The sequence below is a fragment of the Anabrus simplex genome, chromosome 1 (genome assembly GCF_040414725.1).
Source record: "Anabrus simplex isolate iqAnaSimp1 chromosome 1, ASM4041472v1, whole genome shotgun sequence".
Lineage (NCBI taxonomy): Eukaryota > Metazoa > Arthropoda > Insecta > Orthoptera > Tettigoniidae > Anabrus > Anabrus simplex.
The window spans coordinates 672969195-672988603 of NC_090265.1; the positions used below are offsets into that span (position 1 = coordinate 672969195).

The following is a 19409-nucleotide window of genomic DNA, read 5'->3' on the forward strand; positions in this document are numbered from 1 at the left end:
AAGGGGAATCGTCATTCACTGACATACGAACAGGCCACGAAATCGGAACAAGAGTGGTACCCTGCTTGCGGTTAAGCATGAATTACAATAAAAACCGTGGACAGAAATGAGTATTTATGACGGAAATCCTTGAAACGAAATGGAGCTACAATAGGTTACAACCTCATTCTGATCATGTTATTAAACGTATTGCATCCCCGTGAGTACCACCACTATACTGTTTAATACAACATTATAATATAGGGGACAAATATTTTTCTTCTTTTCTTCATTGCCATATCATACTGGGATTGTTAGCTGAATGGTAACATTGACGTTTGTACATTATGACGTTTAGCCTAATTTGAAACATTAATGCGAATGACATCTACAATCAACACTTCATAAATTTTACAAACAGCAGTAAAATGTTGTTTTCACCATGCTTGGTGTATGTTTGCCTGAAATAGGCCTACATCAAACCAATGCCCAAGCACAAGACATAGAGAGTAACACACAACTTTTAGGACAATTATGAAGAGAAAAAAGAAAGAATCTGAACATCAAACTTCAACGAATCATACACCAACAAAAATGGCAACAAAAATGAACTCTCAAGGGCAAAATATTAGCAGGTACCAAGAAATTATCAGTTACAGGAAGGACTCACAAACACCGAGTGGAAAGATGCTCTCAAAATGACAGCGAATGTAGCTCTTGTGCGCGCCATACCAGGCAGATCCAAAGACGATGCGGTGAGATTGAAACTTTGGCACGCGTCTTAGGATCTTGCCCATTCAACGAATGCCTACGGAACACCAGACACCACCACATCTGGTCCTCCTTGGCCGATACGCTACGTGGTAAAGCGTATCTAGTACATGAAGAGGTCCATAGCCTTACAGTTGACGGGGGGACAAGACGAATCGATACGATCGCCTTTACACTCGGGAGCAAAAAAGGCTTCATTCTCAACCCGACTGTCAGATTTGAAGCAGATGCACAACAACCCGTTGAAGTCGATGAAGAAGTAAAAAAAGAAGATATATTCACCAACCATTCCATCTCAGTAAGTACAGCCTTGAGGACATCGAGATCATACAGCTCATACTCGGTGTAGGAGGCACCATTCCTAAGCTACTGGTCAACTATTTGCGACGCTTTGGTGTGCCGAATGAGATCATCGTGAGGTGGGGCATACAAACAGTGAAAGCCTCGATAGCGATCTTGAGGCATCACCTTTACGCTCCATCCAATCAATTAAATCAATTAAAGCAATTTATCTGCTGCTTCTTTGTTTCATCTACATTATCAATAGAATTATTGTTTTATACTGTGTATTGTAATTAGATTAGGTACTAAATTTATATTGTATGATGTTCTTTGTAGGTTTGGCAACCTCTGTTATTTGAGTATGAATAAATATTATTAAGTCCGAAAAAGGGAACATTATCAATTAGTAGACAAAATGACGCGAAATCGGGAGGTTGTGGATTTAGATCCCACTGGCGTCCGGTTGGCCATTTTTGTTCTGTACTTAACATCTCTTCAACATGTACTACAGTATGTACGTATAACACGACCTAATATGTTGAAAGTCAATTTCAATTATAATGCGGTCGTGAAAATTGAATATTCATTGACCTGGCCCACAACGGGCAACTTGTGCGCACTCTACGGTAGAGGCGGAAAACTATCGAAAGTGATATCGATAGTTATCGATAGCGACCACTATTGTCTGACATCGATAGTCAGTTGCCTACTATCGATAGTCAACGATAGTTTTCTTTTTTCGTTATTGGCTTATTTTTCACACTAACAGAAATTGTACAGATGTTTCACTGTTTGGTAGTAACTTTAATATCCCGGTTTAAAATTTTGAACTTCATATATAGATGAAGATACCTGATGTTCGGATGTGGTTTAGGCGTAGTGAGGATGAAAAGTTAGCTAAGTGCAATGAGTGTGGAATACTGTAATAGAACCCCTACGCCAGAATATCTGCAAATGGAATTATATTAGATCGTTCAGTATTTACAGGATTACATTTTTTCCACACGAATGTATGTGCTACATCTACCATCACCATTATTTCCGGCAAAATATCTTCCTCACATTCATTACAAATACCAGGTCATCATGCGAAAAATCATTATTACTACTATCAGAATTACCAGTATCATTTAGAGATTCATCTTTGATGTAGGCGAGTCCTTTATTTTATCATCAGACAAACATTTCTTCCTTTTCGCGCTCGCCATTTCTGTTTACCTTGTCAGCTGGTGAGTCAGATAACTTATAGGCGAGAGAAGATGAGGCAAATTTTAGGCCAAAGGCTTCACGAAAGCAACTGAAAACTCTCCTGCCATCCGTTCAGAAGGCTGTAAAACATTTTTCCAAAAATATTACTATACCCGAGGAAATGTCGGGCGTTCGCAAATGAACACTGCACTACTTTTCTCTGTTATTTTAGTGTTTACATTCTCTAATAATCCTTTTTTTTATAAATACTGAAATTTTTTCAACGCTGAACGAAAATTTCTCGCGTGCTTAAGTTCTGGGCAAGCGCGTGCAGCTCGAGAATGTCTCGGACGTGCCACTGAATAGATTTATGTGTGATTCCGATTTGAATTTCAGAAATTACATAGCATGAAATAGTTGTAATTTCTACTGAACTTTTGTGTGGATTGTGTTCAGTGAAGGTCCTATTTTCATGCATAATGATATGATTCATTCCACTTTTTGAAAACTATCGATTAATATCGATAGTAGAGCTCATAATATCGGAAAATATCGATGGCGATTACTATCGATAGTTTGCCGCCTCTACTCTACGGTGTGATGGCAGTAGCGCCAGACCTGTAGTTTAGATCTTTTCCAACAGAATAATAATATGACCTATAGCTCATTCCACGTTAAGAAAACAGTATTGCTCTTATGGACCTACAAGGAGTGAACACACCCCCTCTGAGACACCCATAATACCTCGTGATTAAGGGATATTATCCTGTACTTTGTAATGTATTATGAAAGACAGATAAAAAGGATGAGGCATTTTTGCCCTTGAGTTATTAAAATAACTACATAACATTTCCTTTTTCATAAACATATTTCTTAGGGAGGAAGCACGATGGCAGGAACAGCCATCGCTTCGTTGCCTTCCTTCATTTTCCTTCTTCTGTGTTGCTCTGGTACAAGCCTCACTCTGTGAACCGCCGGCAGCTCACTTCTGTAGTGAAGTTATCTACAGTATTTATTTGTTGCATGTGTGTTTTAGGCTTTAAATCGGTGCGTAGTTGTTTTGTGTTGAGTGAGAGTTGGATGTATATTGCGTAGTATTTGTGTGTGTTCTATTAATTTCGTACTGTACAGAAGTTGTTACTGAAGAGTTTGGTGTTGTGGTATGCAGCGATACGTCATGGCATAACTTGTGCTTGGTTTTGTTATTTAGCTATTCTTTCTTAAACGAATTTTAATTTTACCGCTCTTTTTTTTACGAGCGCATTTAACTTTTACTATTGTTTTTGTGAGCGACGCGACAGCTCAGTAGTACCCCGCGTTGCCTGGGGAAGTCTATTAAATGCAACTAAATATATCCCTCGCCCCTCGATTCCATAAACATATTATTTGTCTATTTTCTCCCCAATTTGCCTTACACTTCAATGCTGAGTTCTTTTATGTGCCGTAGTTTACCTCCACTGCCTGCTGTCATTTCTTGATGGATACAGTACTTTTGCATCCATCTCTTGGCATAGGCCAGAGTAAAGTGTAGCTTCCACCGAAGTCCCAGTCAACATCCATGGCTGTGACAATATGGAAGCTGCTGGGGTGTGGGTAGTGCTGAGTAATGACATTCAGAGCATGACTAGTGCATCTGAGTTTTATGAAAGGTGCTACTCATAGGGCCAGTCGTGCTGCAATAGTACTTTCTGACCCAGTGAGGAAAGCAATGGCAAACTACCTCACTCCTCATCTTGCCTAGTACGCCTCATTTTGGTGCTGCCATTGGTTTTTGGGGTTTCCTTATAACCGCATAACCTTTGGTGGTGCTATTTGAGGATCCAACCAGCCTCTGGGCTGATGACCTAACAGACAGACAGTTTACCTCTGATTCTGTACAAACCAAAAATAGCCCCTGTAAACACCCCGTCCCGTTTAGTTCATAAAATAAATTTTCAGCTTAGTTTCTTCCGCTTTTTATCTTTAACTTAAATACCGAATTTCACAAATTTATGTGCCGCCGTTTTTCTGTGATGGTGTTGAGCGGAGCCGTTCGCTATGGCAACCCTGTTGTCATAAGAGCAATACTGTTTTCTTAACATGGAATGAACTTATAGGCCACCATAGCTCAATTGGTAGAGCAACCGGCGCGAAAGCTGGAGGTTGTGGGTTTGGATTCCAGTGGACCGGGCGAGTTGGCCGTGCGCGTAGAGGCGCGCGGCTGTGAGCTTGCATCCGGGAGATAGTAGGTTCGAATCCCACTATCGGCAGCCCTGAAGATGGTTTTCCGTGGTTTCCCATTTTCACACCAGGCTAATGCTGGGGCTGTACCTTAATTAAGGCCACGGCCGCTTCCTTCCAACTCCTAGGCCTTTCCTATCCCATCGTCGCCATAAGACCTATCTGTGTCGGTGCGACGTAAAGCCCCTAGCAAGAAGAAGAAAAGATTCCAGTGGTGTCCGGTGGGCCATTTTTGTTCTGTAATTAACATCTCTTCAACACGTACTATGTACGTATAACAAGACCTAATAGGTTGAAAGTCGATTTCGATTACAATGCGGTCATGAACATTCAATATTCATTACCAATCACCATAACTCCGCAACACATTACTCCGATTAGTGCAGCCGTACGCTGAGCACACACCTAGCATTCTTGAAGGCGAGAATCTAACTTTTCACTTCTTAAAACTTACGAGGTTCAATCCCCACGCACAATCTCCATGACAGATCATAATGCTCTCGCGCCAACTCGATTTGTTTTGACAACACAAAACATGGCTGTCCTTTATGAACTATCCTCCGCAAGGAACGCTGATGTTAGGCACACAGCCCTGTATGTTATTCTAGCTCGTTGGTGTTTACGTTCTGCTTCTGTTTCACTCAAATTGACTGATGTATTTTTATGAGCTTCCCTTTGCTCTTTGAGATTTCTTTAGCATGAATTAATTGCTCAAAAGCATGGCCTTCTGTGTGTGTTGCAGCTTGGCCGGCATGTCCCGCAGCGTTACGGTAGCTGTGGCTTACATCATGAGTGTCACATCTCTCAACTGGAAGGAGGCTCTGAAGGTGGTCAGGGTCGGGAGGGCTGTGGCCAACCCAAACTTCGGCTTCCAGAAACAGCTACAGGAGTACGAGCAGTTTAAACTACAAGAGGTAGGCTCTAAAATAAAATACTGTTTTTAGAATCTGTGTGCTTTCAATAGACAATGGAAGGTGACTGCTATTTTTCTTTATCTGGTGCTAAAATCAGTTCACAGTAGATTTTTACCTATAAACTTCACAGCCTCCGTTAACCTTTTCACTGTCAGAAGTATCTATTTCATGCCAGTCAAAAGTAGCTGCATTTCAGAACGTGAGTTTAAAGTGTTAAAAACAGCGACAGCGTTGATTATAGAAGTTTTCAAATGATTGGGATTACATTAACGTATTGTTACGAATAAAACAGCGTCTGTTTCATTACTTTAATTTATTTCAGGATGACCCAATAAATGTACACATGCATATATGCCCACACAAGTTTGTTCAGCTATGAATGGCCGCACTTAATTGCTGTCTATTTACAAGTCTCTCTTCTTTCGACAGAGCAGGGGGTCCGGCCTGTTGATATACCTGGGGACGATTAATCCTTACTTTTACTTCCCCAAGTTCAGTCGCCTCATAGAGCACCTGTGTGTAGACCGCTGGATTTGAACACAGGGCTACGAGCTACACAACACACGATGACTATTCCCTGGCTAGACTCCAGAAACAGGCCAGTAATACACACAGCCACATGCAGTCAACAACTAAGCGGCTAGACAGTATTCAACAGCAAGACAATACTCACAACAACGAATATTAACACAGATCCGTTTACCCTCACACTCACGATAGCGGTTCCCCCGCTGACTTAGGGCGATCCTCAGTCCACAGACTAACACACAGTACTCTCAGAGTACACAGTCTTCCGTTCCGTCATCTCCAGCCCACCTACTCACTGGATTCCCCAACACCACAACCACAGCTCCTGGTTCACACCTCGGTGGGGCACTAGCGACAGTCAATACCTCTGTCACTCTCAGCCCAGCCACCGAACTTCAACACGCTAACCTTACCACGGAGTCCAACACTCACTTCGAGTCCAGCTCCAACACTGACTATAGCTCCATCACGGATCCCAACTCCTATTGACTGTCCGCGGCTAGCCTCCCTTTTTATAGCTCGGGTGATGTGAGCCAGAATTTTTGCGAGGTGGCTAGAGGCAGAACATTCTCGTTGAATCTTCAAGAAACTCACAGGTAAGCCGGCCGACGAGAAGAATACACGGAAATACACAAGCCAGCTGGGAGATCCCTGGTCGTCTGAGTCACTAGCCCCTTCCTGGAAGTACCGAGAGGGTCTGCCACGGGGCTGGCACGTAGCAATACAGTCAAAACCGGTCATAACGACTCCGAAGGGATTGTCGTTATAGGGGATAGTCGCAAAACCCGGCCTTTTGTTTTTGCAAAAATGTGTTAGGTTGCACACTTGCATGGTTAATTAACAGAATAAGTTAAAACTTCAAAAAGTGAAATAAGTACTGTATTTTCAATACAGTATTCGAGGAGCAGGACTGAGATGAATTTTTCTTTCGATGTTTGCACAGTACGTACAGCAATAATATATGTCAGCAAAATATAAAATAAATGTGGGGAAAGAAGTAGCAACAATGTAAATTGATCAATAAACTCACACACAGTCTTGGCTAATACATGAGATATTTTCTCTGTCCTTCCAAATAGTAGAAATTGTTAAGTGTGATACACCTAATTCGCGACGCTGCTCATGTTTTTTCCCCATTTTGTAATCAGGGTTTCCAGACGCCCCGAATTTCACGGGACAGCACAGTATTCGTGTTAAATATCACGCTTAGTAGATTCTTAAAATTGTTTTTTTTAATATTTTATTGTTCGTAGTCCTCGCGTTGTCCATCCTGGCGAATAAGACGCGTAATAGCGGACAGCCTCCTGAGGTAGTCCGAGTCCACCACATGTTCGTGTGAAATTGTCATCTGTGTGAAATATTATGTTCCGTTGACTTGATTAGGTCTGAGCTGTTCATTTCTGTACATTTCTATGTCATGCAGAGATTTTTTTTATTAGATTCTTAAGAATGACAAAAAAACGGTTAACAGCACTTCAGAGAAATGAAAATATATTGAAATTAAAAGAACTGGTATGCATAATTAAATAAACTACGTTTTTCCTATTTATTTTACGTCACACCGACACAGGCGGGACTTACGGTGACGATGGGATAGAAAAGGGCCCTTAGTTGAGACCTGGCATTGCTTCCACTTGTCCCAGGCTCCTCACTTTCATCTCTCCTATGCGACCTCCCTTGGTCAAATCTTGTTATTTTCCAACCCCGACGGTATTAGAGCGTTCGAGGTCCAGGGAGTCTCTTTCATTTTAACGCTCTTCGCGGCCCTTGTCTTTCTTTGGCCGATACCTTCATTTTTCGAAGTGTTGGATCCCTTCCATTTTTCTCTCTGATTAGCGTTATATAGAGGATGGTTGCCTACTTGCACTTCCTCTTAAAACAATAATCACCACCACCACTTCAGGGCTACCGACAGTGGGGTTCGAAGTTACTAACTCCCGGATGCAAGCTCACAGCTGCGCGCCCCTAACCGCACGACCAACTCGCCCAGTAGAGGAAAGACCAAAAATGAGACCCGAAAAACGTGGTCTGAGGACAGAGAAGCCCACAGTAAAATAATAAACGGAATATGGGCACAAAGGAGGCTGAATAACCCTGTATACGGGGATGATTCGAAACAACACAGGGAATGCCTTGGATATTGGGAAGGGTTTGCGTTCCACATTTTAAGCAAGAATTCTCTACCAACCCAACACGAGCATCACAACGTGCAGTAAATTATAAAATTGTTTCGCATTGTTGGCCCCGCCCTCACTTGATTAGAGCCTATATCAGCAGTGCGAGATTGATGCGCGTTGTCAAACAATGAACAGTACATTCATTGTGAGTGGCAAGTCGTGAGAAGTAGAACAGGCGTGCAGTGAGTGTGGCGCCCTCTGGAACAGAGAGCAGACATGTGGCCGCAGTAATTAGACAGCGCATGTCCTCATACCTCTCCACTAATTAAGATCCACTTGCCGAACCCACTTTCTTTACGCCAGTGCACTGGGATACATCTCACAGCCGAAAATATGTACAGTAGCCTACATTTATGGTTAGCGATGTATTTATCAAGACGCAATAATATTGTAGGCCTATAATTACCCCCTTATAAGTGACTAAAATTAGTATGAACAAGTCCGCAAATTACTTACCTAGAATACATAAATAATTAGGTGTCGTGTAATCGACAGACTACTAGGCCTATTCCAAATTTCTAATATTTTTCAATTCAACTAACAACAAAAATGCTGACTGTCGATAAGGTAATTCAACTGTCAATATATCTATATATATAAAATAAGAGTTTTGTCTGTACATTGCTCAGAATTTGAAAAGAATGATATTTCTGTATCGGTCATGTCCACAGTAACAAGAAAATGCATTTTTAACTTTTCCGTAATGTCTGTCTGTCTGTCTGTCTGTCTGTCTGTCTGTCTGTCTGTCTGTCTGTCTGTCTGTCTGTCTGTCTGTCTGTCTGTCTGTCTGTCTGTCTGTACACGCATCACTAGAAAACGGCTAAAGAGAATTTAATGAAAATCGGTATGCAAAGTCGGGGAATAAGTCGCTACAATCTAGGCTATAAATAATTTTATTCACGCTGATTAAAATGGTAGTTTAGGGGAAGGCCTAAAATTTAATTTTCAAATATTTATGTTGTTAGTGGTCCTATCTTATCAAAAATTGGTATGAAAAGTGGGGGAATAAGTCGCTATAATATAGGCTATAAATGGTTTTACTCACGCTGAGTGAAATAGTAGTTTAGGGGAAGGCCTAAAACTTAATTCTTAAATATTTACATTATTAGTGGTCCAATCTCATTGAAAATTGGTATGCGAAGCCGGAGAATGAGTCATTACAATCTAGGCTTTAAATCATGTAATTCACGCTGAGTTAAATGGTAGTTTAGTGGAAGGAATAAAAATTTAATTCGATAAATACTACATAACCAGAGTTATTTAGAATTAAATTTCCCACCTTTTATGTCTTATACATTTTACCGTACCGGCTATGATAACACAGACATTCATGAATTTGTATTTTTGTTGCTAAGTCCATATCGACGCCGAGCCACGAGAAAATGGGTTAACAGAATTTAATTAAAATCGGTATATAGAGTCGGGGAATAAGAAACTACAGTCTAAGATATAAACAATTTTATTCATCCTGGATGAAATTGTAGTTAAGGGGAAGGTGCCTAAAATGTAATTTTTAAATACCTATGTTATTGGTCCTTTTGAAAAGTACTACATAACAAAAGTTATAGAGAATACAATTTCTGGTCATTTATGTTTTATTCACATTTAACGTACCGACTATGATACGAGTGGTATTTCAGAGTCGGAAGAAAACTAAATGTGAAGGCCTACAATATCAAAAGCTCATAACATTGATCAACAATAACATTATATTGACCTTTGTTTGTTGTGATGTTCTTTGTCTCTCATGCTGCCGCTCAACTCCGATAGATGGGATTACTGCTGCGTAGCGAGTATAATAGCCTGACTGAATATTGGCGGGAAATAGAAAACTTTCTTCTTTAGCATGTCATTCCTCTGGTTCATACATTTTCTGATACAGCTGGTACGTAACACACTGGTTCATCATAGTATTCCAGCTATTCGATCTCTACTCTGACGCGCTGTTTTGAATGAGCAGTGGGCATTCTTAAGGCAGAGGCTCGCTTAGTACAGTAGTAGTAGTAGTAGTAGTAGTATGGCCTGGTCTAGAATAACAATTAGGGCTATTCCAAATAATAGCACCACAACTCACTAAATAACTCAACATTCAACCCTCAGAAGCGCCATTTCTTAAGAAAAGCTTCTTCCTCTTCATTTTAATGAAATTCTACATTCATTTTATTCCATATTAGCAGTGAAGTGGGGTTTCTCCTCTGGCTTGGAGGAAAAATTTACCTCCAAGTCAGATAGATTTTTCCGTCGCCAGTGTAGTGAATTGATACTTTCCGACTCATCGGGTACTTCTAGGAAACATATTAGTAAAGGCATAGTTTTTGCCCTGGGAGTCGCCCTTATTCGACCTCCTCCCCGCCGAAAAGGGACGGAGAGTGTTCACGGCAGTCTGCGGCTTGGTCATTTCAGCTCTGGAACTTTGAACTGTTAGATCGGCAGCTTAGTCCTGTTCGTTAAAAGTGAGAAAATGTGTGGTATTTCATATGAAAGCATTGCTTTTAATCGCACCATTCCTACTGAAGTCATTGTAATGTATGTTCATTTCATTTGGGAAAACCACTAAGACAGTCATTCTGAGGGTTTAAAAAGGCAGGTGGAGAGTGAGTGTCCACCATTATAATGAAAGCTCCCCAACCTGATTGTGACTGATGGTATGCAAGCGGGTCTACCATTACAGTGAGAATTCCCTAACTCAGTCTTCGTATGAGAAAAGATGTTTGGTGACTTCCCCGACGCGTTTCAAGGTAACGTTAAGAGCTATGCACTTTCATACAATCTTGCTCACAACGTGTACACTACCTAACCTAGAATTCTGTATACAGTGTAGAATTCCGTAGCGAAGCACGGGTACATCAGCTAGTATATATATAAATCATCACTAATCTGCATTTAGAGCAATCAGCGAGATGTCAGATTCCCTTTCATCGATGGACAAAAGTGTGTTCGAATGCGTGGCTAAATTTCTAGAAAATAGGAGAATTACAGGCCTCCGTGGCTCAGAAGGCAGCGCGTCGGCCTCTCACCGCTGGATACCGTGGTTCAAATCCCGGTCATTCCATGTCAGACATGTGCTGGACAAAGCGGAGGCGGGACAGGTTTTTCTCCGGGTACTCCGGTTTCCCCTGTCATCTTTCATTCCAGCAACACTCTCCATTCTCTTTTCATAGCATCTATCAGTCATTAATATACATCACTTTGGGAGTGGTGACCCCATCGTAATAATAGCCTATATATGATTCATTTTATGATTCATTCATTACATCCCTGACCCGGTCAAGGACTGGAAAACAGGTTGTAGGTTTTCATTCAGGAGAATGAGAGTAGGTGAAGCAGTATCTGATCCTGTAGAGATTAAGAGGGAGGGGAGGGGGTTCCAAAAGACAGCATTATTGGACCTTTAAGTTGTCTAACGTCCATCTGTTCTTAACAGACGCCGGAGTGCTTCTTTCCCCCTTGTTCACCTGATCTCACCCCACTTGATTCTTCTTGTGGGGCCATGAGACTGAAAACCCTTGTGTATGAGACACCTGTCGAGACTGAAGAGGATCTCTTAGCAAGAATTCTCGCTGCCTGCGACGCTGTTCTAACGACACCGAGGATATTCAAACAGGTACGACAGAACTTTGTGCGACGAACATTTGTTGTAAATGTAGCAGCTTGTGAAACGTGTGCAGGTCAACAGACTTAGATGAGTAGAATGTTTGACTCAATCGTTTCCGGACTACGGTTCCTTATCTCAAATTGATCCATTTGCCGTCCTCCATCATCCCTGAAAGTTTGTAACATCATCACGGATACACCCTGTATGTCTTCTGTAGTTCCTTGTAGCTATGGCACTGTCTTAGATTGCTTCAACCATAAGTTCGACTTTTTTTTTCGAACAGTGTTCCAGCGAATCGAACCCAAATTCTTCAAGAAGTCTTACATCTATAGCCGGTTCATTAGGGGACATGGCAAGTCATTCTCATAGATTCAGGATACAGACAGCAGACAATTGCCAGTGTCTGTGCAGAAATGTCTGTTACATGATGGCAAAAGATGCAACTTAGTAGCGCATTTGAACTACTGTAAAATTCTCTTCTCACCATCACTTAGAGGTGTATTTTCTTAAATTGTGTTGTTCTTCTGCTTTTATGAGTTACTTGGAGCAACTATTGAAACAAATATAATATGTAAGAATGGTATGTAATAGTTTATTATATTTTGTAAAACTATAACCCGGTGTGATTATGTGCCTGGGTGCATTCTTTTAATATGTCCATAGAATTTTAACCTGGATTTTTTAATCTTACTGTGAATATTTGTGTATTGTTTGATATCCTGTCCGCCTCTCAGTTTTTGGCCTAGAATTTTTCTTCTGATTTTGCGTTCCTTCCTGTGTAAAATTAGTGTTTCTGATTCATAAAGACATTTTGGTTTTGGTTTAATGACTGTATCGTAATGTCTTAGTTTTGTGTGCTTAGAGACACATTTTTTGTTGTAGATAGTTTGGGTTAGTCGATATGCAGTTTCCATCTTTTGGCATCTAATTTAATTGGCTTTTGTTTCGATTCCATTTTTCTGAATAGTTCCACCAAGATATTTAAATTCTGCTACTCGTTTAATTTTGCACTATTTTGTCTCCATGAATTTTGGTATTCTTTCTTTTTAAAAGATATGTGGAGGCCGACTTTATCTGTAATTTCTTTCAGGAGTTCAATCTGATTTTAGGCTGTTGAAATGTTTCGGGTTAAGATTGCTAGGTCGTCTGAAAATGCTAGACCAGGGATGGCGATCCTATGTCACGCATGCCATTAGGTGGCACGCGAAGACTATTTCTGTGGTACACCAGACAATATACTAACATATTTTAATGTTTTTAACAGGTAATAAATAGATCAATCATTTAGCAACATAGCATACTTCATCATTCCGCTTTAATAAAAAAAGTATGCCTGAATTATGTGGCCATATTTATTTTTTCATTTATTATTTATTTATTTTTATTTCTTATTTTTTATTTATTACAAGAATAAGGCATTTCTTAAAATCCACCTGTTTTTAAAAGAAAATTTTTAGTGTAATAATAATTTCGTGTGGCTATTTCTAGCCGAGTGCAGCCCTTGTAAGGCAGACCCTCCGATGAGGGTGGGCAGCATCTGCCATGTGTAGGTAACTGCGTGTTATTGTGGTGGAGGATAGTGTTATGTGTGATGTGTGAGTGGCACGGATGTTGGGGACAGCACAAACACCCAGCCCCCGGGCAACTGGAATTAACCAATGAAGGTTTAAATCCCCGACCCGGCCGGGAATCGAACCCGGGACCCTCTAAACCGAAGGCCAATATGCTGACCATTCAGCCAACGAGTCGGACATAATTTTCAGTGATGTTTGCAAATTAAAAATCATGAAACGTTCAATCGAATGGATTTATATATAATACAACCTAACACCTAAATGAAGTCAAATGAGGGGTTTCACGATGATTTTAAAGGAAAATAACAGATCGCACACTTACACAGTAAAAAATCTGGGAAGCTTTTATTCAGAATATAAACAGCTGCAAAATCCTGAAACGGGAGGAGAACCGATATATTGAAGCCACCAGAAACCTAGACGAAGAAATTAACAGATGTTTAACTGAGTTAAACGTAAATTTACATTCAAAGATAAAGATATAGGATTTTCCACCTGTTCAATACAACTTCAAATGTGATATAAATTAAAATGTCACTTTTTATTATTAATTTTTAGGTACCGGTTTCGGCATTTTTATGCCATCATCAGCCTAAGGTTATACAAATAAGGACATTGAGTAAATTACATATATATACACAAATAAACCTTCTAAAAGTCTAGCAAGTCTAGGAACTCTTCCTCTTTAACTTCTCGCTGATAACGTGGTGCTTGAGGTCTGTTTTGAATCAAGATCCTTCTAGAATTACATTTGACCACCTGACAACACCGTTTCTCATGAACTTGCTCCCGTCAACCTACGGCCCCAGTCATTCACATGTTTGAATATACTACTGAAATATAGATTTTAAAACCATTTTACACCCTGACAGTCAAGCTATTTCATTAAGATTTAAGCAAGATACAACCCATGAAAGCCTTTTACTTGATTCTATAAAATTCGACCAGCCTATGATGGCCTTCCGATTATAATCCATAGAGGAACTATCCTTTACAAACATCGGACAATAAATGCTCTTCTCTCTTATACTTTTTTGCTAGGGGCTTTACGTCGCACCGACACAGATAGGTCTTATGGCGACGATAGGATAGGAAAGGCCTAGGAGTTAGAAGGAAGCGGCCGTGGCCTTAATTAAGATACAGCCCCAGCATTTGCCTTGTGTGAAAATGGGAAACCACGGAAAACCATCTTCAGGGCTGCCGATAGTGGGATTCGAACCTACTATCTCCCGGATGCAAGCTCACAGCCGCGCGCCTCTGCACGCACGGCCAACTCGCCCGGTCTCTCTTATACTATAGTAATACCGGTACTCTGAAAAATTTAGCTAATATTGTATATATGCTAAAATCTCTCATGGTAGAACGTTCAAAAAGTGTTTATATATTACATGAAGGTCAATACTCTAATTTTAATCAGCTGTGTAAATAGTCTAGACAGAAGATTTTACAAAAACTTATTGGCTACTGTAACTCTATACACAATCGTAGCATTTAACATCACCAGGTGATAGAAATGCACAGAGCTGTACATAGATCAATTTTACCTTTTGTTATGAACTTTATTATGATGTACATATGAGAGTTTTATACAGTCAAATGTTTTATGTTGTGACGCAATTTTGAATTGCTAGACTTTTAGAAGATTTATTTGTGTGTATGTATATATATGTTTAATTTACTCAATGTCCTTCTTTGTTTAACCTTAGGCTGATGATGGCATAAAAAAGGCCGAAACCGGTACCTAAAAATTAATAATAAAATGTGACATTTTAATTTATATCACATTTGAAGTTGTATTGAACAGGTGGAAAATCCTATATCTTTATCTTTGAATGTAAATCTTTTTTCAATACGGAGCAGTTATGAAGTTTTTGACGTTAAATTAAACGTAAATGGTATAACTGAGGATATGAAGAACAGACACGGTGAGTATGACACCAAGAAACTCAGAAACAAACTACGAGAATCTGAATTTGAAAAATGGTGCCAGTTGAAAAGTAAAGGTCAGGGAGTGTGTTTGTACAAGGAGTTCCCTCCTGCAAACCCCTGGGTTAGAAACCATGATGGCCTTTCTAGCACGGAGTGGAGAGATGCGCTGAAAATGGCATGTAACGTTGCAACCTGTAAGAGCTGTACCGGGAAGGTCCCTTGATGGTAACCGCTGCAGAAGATGTAGTGAGACTGAAACATTACCTCACGTCTTGGGTTCCTGTGTCTTCGGTGAAGCTCTTCAAAACACCAGACATCACAACATCAGGTCATCCATAGCACAGACGCTCCGTGAGAAAGGATATCAAGTGCATGAGGAAGTCCATGGCATCGGAGTAAATGGCAGCACGAGAAGGATTGATATGATCCCAATCAAAGGGAAGAAAGGATATATATTAGACCCCACAGTAAAATTCGAAACACACTCCGACCAACCAGACGAAGTGGACCAAGAAAAGAAGTCTATCTACCAGCCTACAGTGCCGTATTATAAGAACAAATACGAACTGGACGACATAGAAGTGAGGGGTCCCATGATCGGCGCGAGAGGGACAGTCCCTAAGAAGACGATAGAACTGATGAAGACCTTTAACATCAGTACCAAGGAGTTCATCGACTGGGGGCTGAAAGCGCTCAGGGGTTCTCTTTTGATACTCAGACACCACCTATACTCACTAGACTGAGACTCGCCAGATTGAGACATAATTTACTTATTTTATTTTTGAACGAAATTGTTTGTGTATTCTTTGTCTTTGGCAACCTCCAAGTGGAGGAAGATTTTGAAAATAAAATAAAAAATAATAAACAAAACCTTAACTGACGCACTAGTCGGTAAAGGTTTGACATTCTTGTGTTAGACAATCTATCGCTAATTTTCCTCTGCCTAAAGTTTGGTGAATTTTTTGGACCAGATTCTATTATTATTATTATTATTATTATTATTATTATTATTATTATTATTATTATTATTATTATTATTATTATTATTATTATTACACAATCTGTTTTACGTCGCACCGACACAGATAGGTCTTATGGCGATGATGGGACAGAAATGGGCTATGGATGAGAAGGAAGCGGTCGTGGCCTTAATTAAGGTACAGCCCCAGTATTTGCCTGGTATAAAAATGGGAAACCACGGAAAACCATCTTCGGGGCTGCCGAGAGTGGGGTTCGAACCCACTATCTCCAGAATACTGGATACTGGCCGCATTTAAGCGACTGCAGCTATCGAGCTTTGTATTATTATTATTATTATTATTATTATTATTATTATTATTATTATTATTATTATTATTATTATTATTATTATTATTATTATTATTATTATTATTATTCCGGGGTATCTGTGGAACGCAGAGGTGAAAGAAGCTGCGGGCTTGAATGGGTCTAACTACAATGTCAAGAATTGAATTAAAACTTTAACAAAGGTTATATTTCTTTCATAGTAAAAAAAAATTAACAAATTTCCCCAAGGGAAACATAGCAATCAGGTATAATGCCAATCTTGAAACCAGATTAGGAAAAATCCAAGATTCAGAACCTTAACACTTTGGGTTTTAAGCCCCTAGTTTTACAAATTTACAAACGGAAGAAGAATTATTTAGTTAAGGGCAGAAATTCCCTAATTCCAGAGCAGTTGCTCCCTAAATCATAATATCAAGCCTCCCAGAGGCACATTTTACAATTACAAAACTTGAAAAAGAGCTAACAGGCTCTCAGGTTTCCAAGCCTACTCAAGACAACATCAACTTACAATTACTGGCCTCTCAATGCACTATTTACAATTTGAAAATGATTTATACAGGGGTATTTAATACCCAACCTACGGGGCCTTCATGAAAAAGGAACAGGTTAAATAACTGGCCCAAACACAAAATGAATGGAGGCGAACTGCGCTCCAAGATAATAAAAACTTAGAAACCTACAGGGCTCTAGGCCGATGAAACAGGGGCTATTCCCAAACTACTGAGGTGACTCATATAGAAATTACTTTAACACCTTACAGAAGAAAGAGTTACGAAACGTAGTCACCTCAATCCAAGATGAAGGGGAGCTCGAGAGGGTAATTCACTCTCTATCCCCGATTTACAGTTAAAGAGTTTACGAAGTTTTTACATTAGCCGAAAGATGATTGACATTTTAGAAAAGTTGGTTACATAGTTAATGATTCGGACCTTTCCCTCGGATTAAACTGCGGAGGTAGCAAGAAAGAATGAAGTTATGTGGCCATTACCTTGTAGATGTTCTAGATGCCGACAAAAGAGGCCGCCCGCCTACTGCTTAACACACACACTCAGAAAGATGACGATCAATTGGGCAAGAAACGTGAAAAGCCGCAGTTTATAAACCCTCAGGGAAGGTTCGAGATCATTCAAGACTAAACTAGCCACACACTCTTAATTTTATTGGTTAAATTCAAAAGTAACACTCAAAATCGAACAAGAAGCCTGTGATAGGTAGAAAATTAATTACAGAAATTAGTGATTGGCTAGATTCAAAACTGGCGGAAAGAAAAAGGAAATCTTGCCAACCCAAAAATAAATGAACATCAATCAGTTACAAAACCCTAGAAATACAAAACTTCTTTAAATTATAACTTCTTTCACTTTGCACCAGGGTGCATGATCATAGTTTTTTGGTAGTGTCATCTGTGGAGAAATGTCCAAACTTCTTGATGTGTAGCAAACAAAACTAGGAGAAATTCAGTCAGTTTAGGAAACTTCACAATAACAAAATTATTCAATATTTTAGTGGTGACATCTTCTGACTAAAGTTCCAAGTTGGTGTAGTTTCAGTTTCACTGTTTGACCAATAGAGGAATTCATTTAGGAGCTGATTTTGAATGCGCGGCGTTGAGGTGTACCTCTCGGTACTATTATTATTATTATTATTATTATTATTATTATTATTATTATTATTATTATTATTATTATTATTATTATTATTCAGTCAATCTCCAGAAGAAATGACCATTTATCGAACAAATCGAATGTGTCGATCCGTATATACGGAACATCCTAGCAACGGATGTCGACGAAGATTGTGATAGTTGATGCTAGGGTGTATACACCTGCAGCTCCTTGAGCGATAGTGAGCCGACCTTATGCATTACTTACTGTAAACGCGTGACAGGTAAGATTGTTCCCCCGCGCACTGCTAGACAAATCACTTCCTGCAATTCATATGGCAAGCGGGTGGAGCAGTGTGTGTCGCAGGGAACGGCTTATCGACCACCCGGACCTGCGTCACTACACATCGATCTAACACGAACCAGACTTGTTCACGCACCAACCATGAAATGACATCATCTGATGATAATAATACATGAGAACTTGGTTAATTCGAACATGAAAGGTCAATCAAACTACCGATTAACCACGAATTCCAGTTAATTTCACACACACCGTACTCATCCGAATATCGAATTCAGAACGATTCCTAATTGTCCAGAGGTTCGTCGACAGTAAGCAAAAGCAGCGTACTCAAAAGAGTATGGAAAATGGCACTTTACTATACTGTAATTACATTCAACACTGTTTCATCAGAAATAGTCTCTAGTTGGTTGAACTCCGCTTCACAGTAACGTAAAACGGATAGTGAGAGAAATCGTGAATCAAGGAAAACCAAGCTGAACCCTGTTAATTTGTGTCTCCACCTGATTGCAACACCGTGGCTCCTAATCCACAAGAAAGTGGCGTCTCCGCATTCCCAACTCAAGTAATCTGCCTCCATCACAATACTGGCTAATGTATAGGTAGAGGCATGATTTTTTTCGCACGATTTCGCGAAAGGGAAACATTTTTTCGCGTTATTTCGCAAAATAGGCCTTATATCATCGCTTGAATTTCGCTGTGATAATTTTCTAAAATTATAAAAAAAAAAAATCACATAGTGTGATTTGTGAATTATTTATGTTTAACGTATACAAATACTGTTGAAACAATATTGATAATAAATAATAATTGGTTATTCCTTATGTAATCTTGATTAGGACTAACTTATAATATAGCCCTAATCAAGATTACATAACAAATTAGCGTTTCATCCTGCATGGCCATGGCTTTCACCCTACACCATTAAAGGATTTCCTAGAATATTAAAACGAACAGGTATATATGTCGAATTGAAAAATCATTATTTTGTCATTTCGCTTCCCTTGATATTCGTAACCTTGGAATACAATTTTAAG

The 19409-nt window shown here is 39.7% G+C and overlaps 1 protein-coding gene across 1 annotated transcript in view; it reads left to right on the forward strand.

Moving 5' to 3' along the window:
* The window catches only part of LOC136886022 (dual specificity protein phosphatase 22-like), a 735408-nt gene that overhangs the window by 677680 nt on the left and 38319 nt on the right, over positions 1-19409 (forward strand). Inside the window, exon 4 of the mRNA XM_068229942.1 lies at positions 5183-5354. Coding sequence (XP_068086043.1) covers positions 5183-5354 — 172 coding nt within the window. The remainder of the gene's footprint in view (positions 1-5182; positions 5355-19409) is intronic.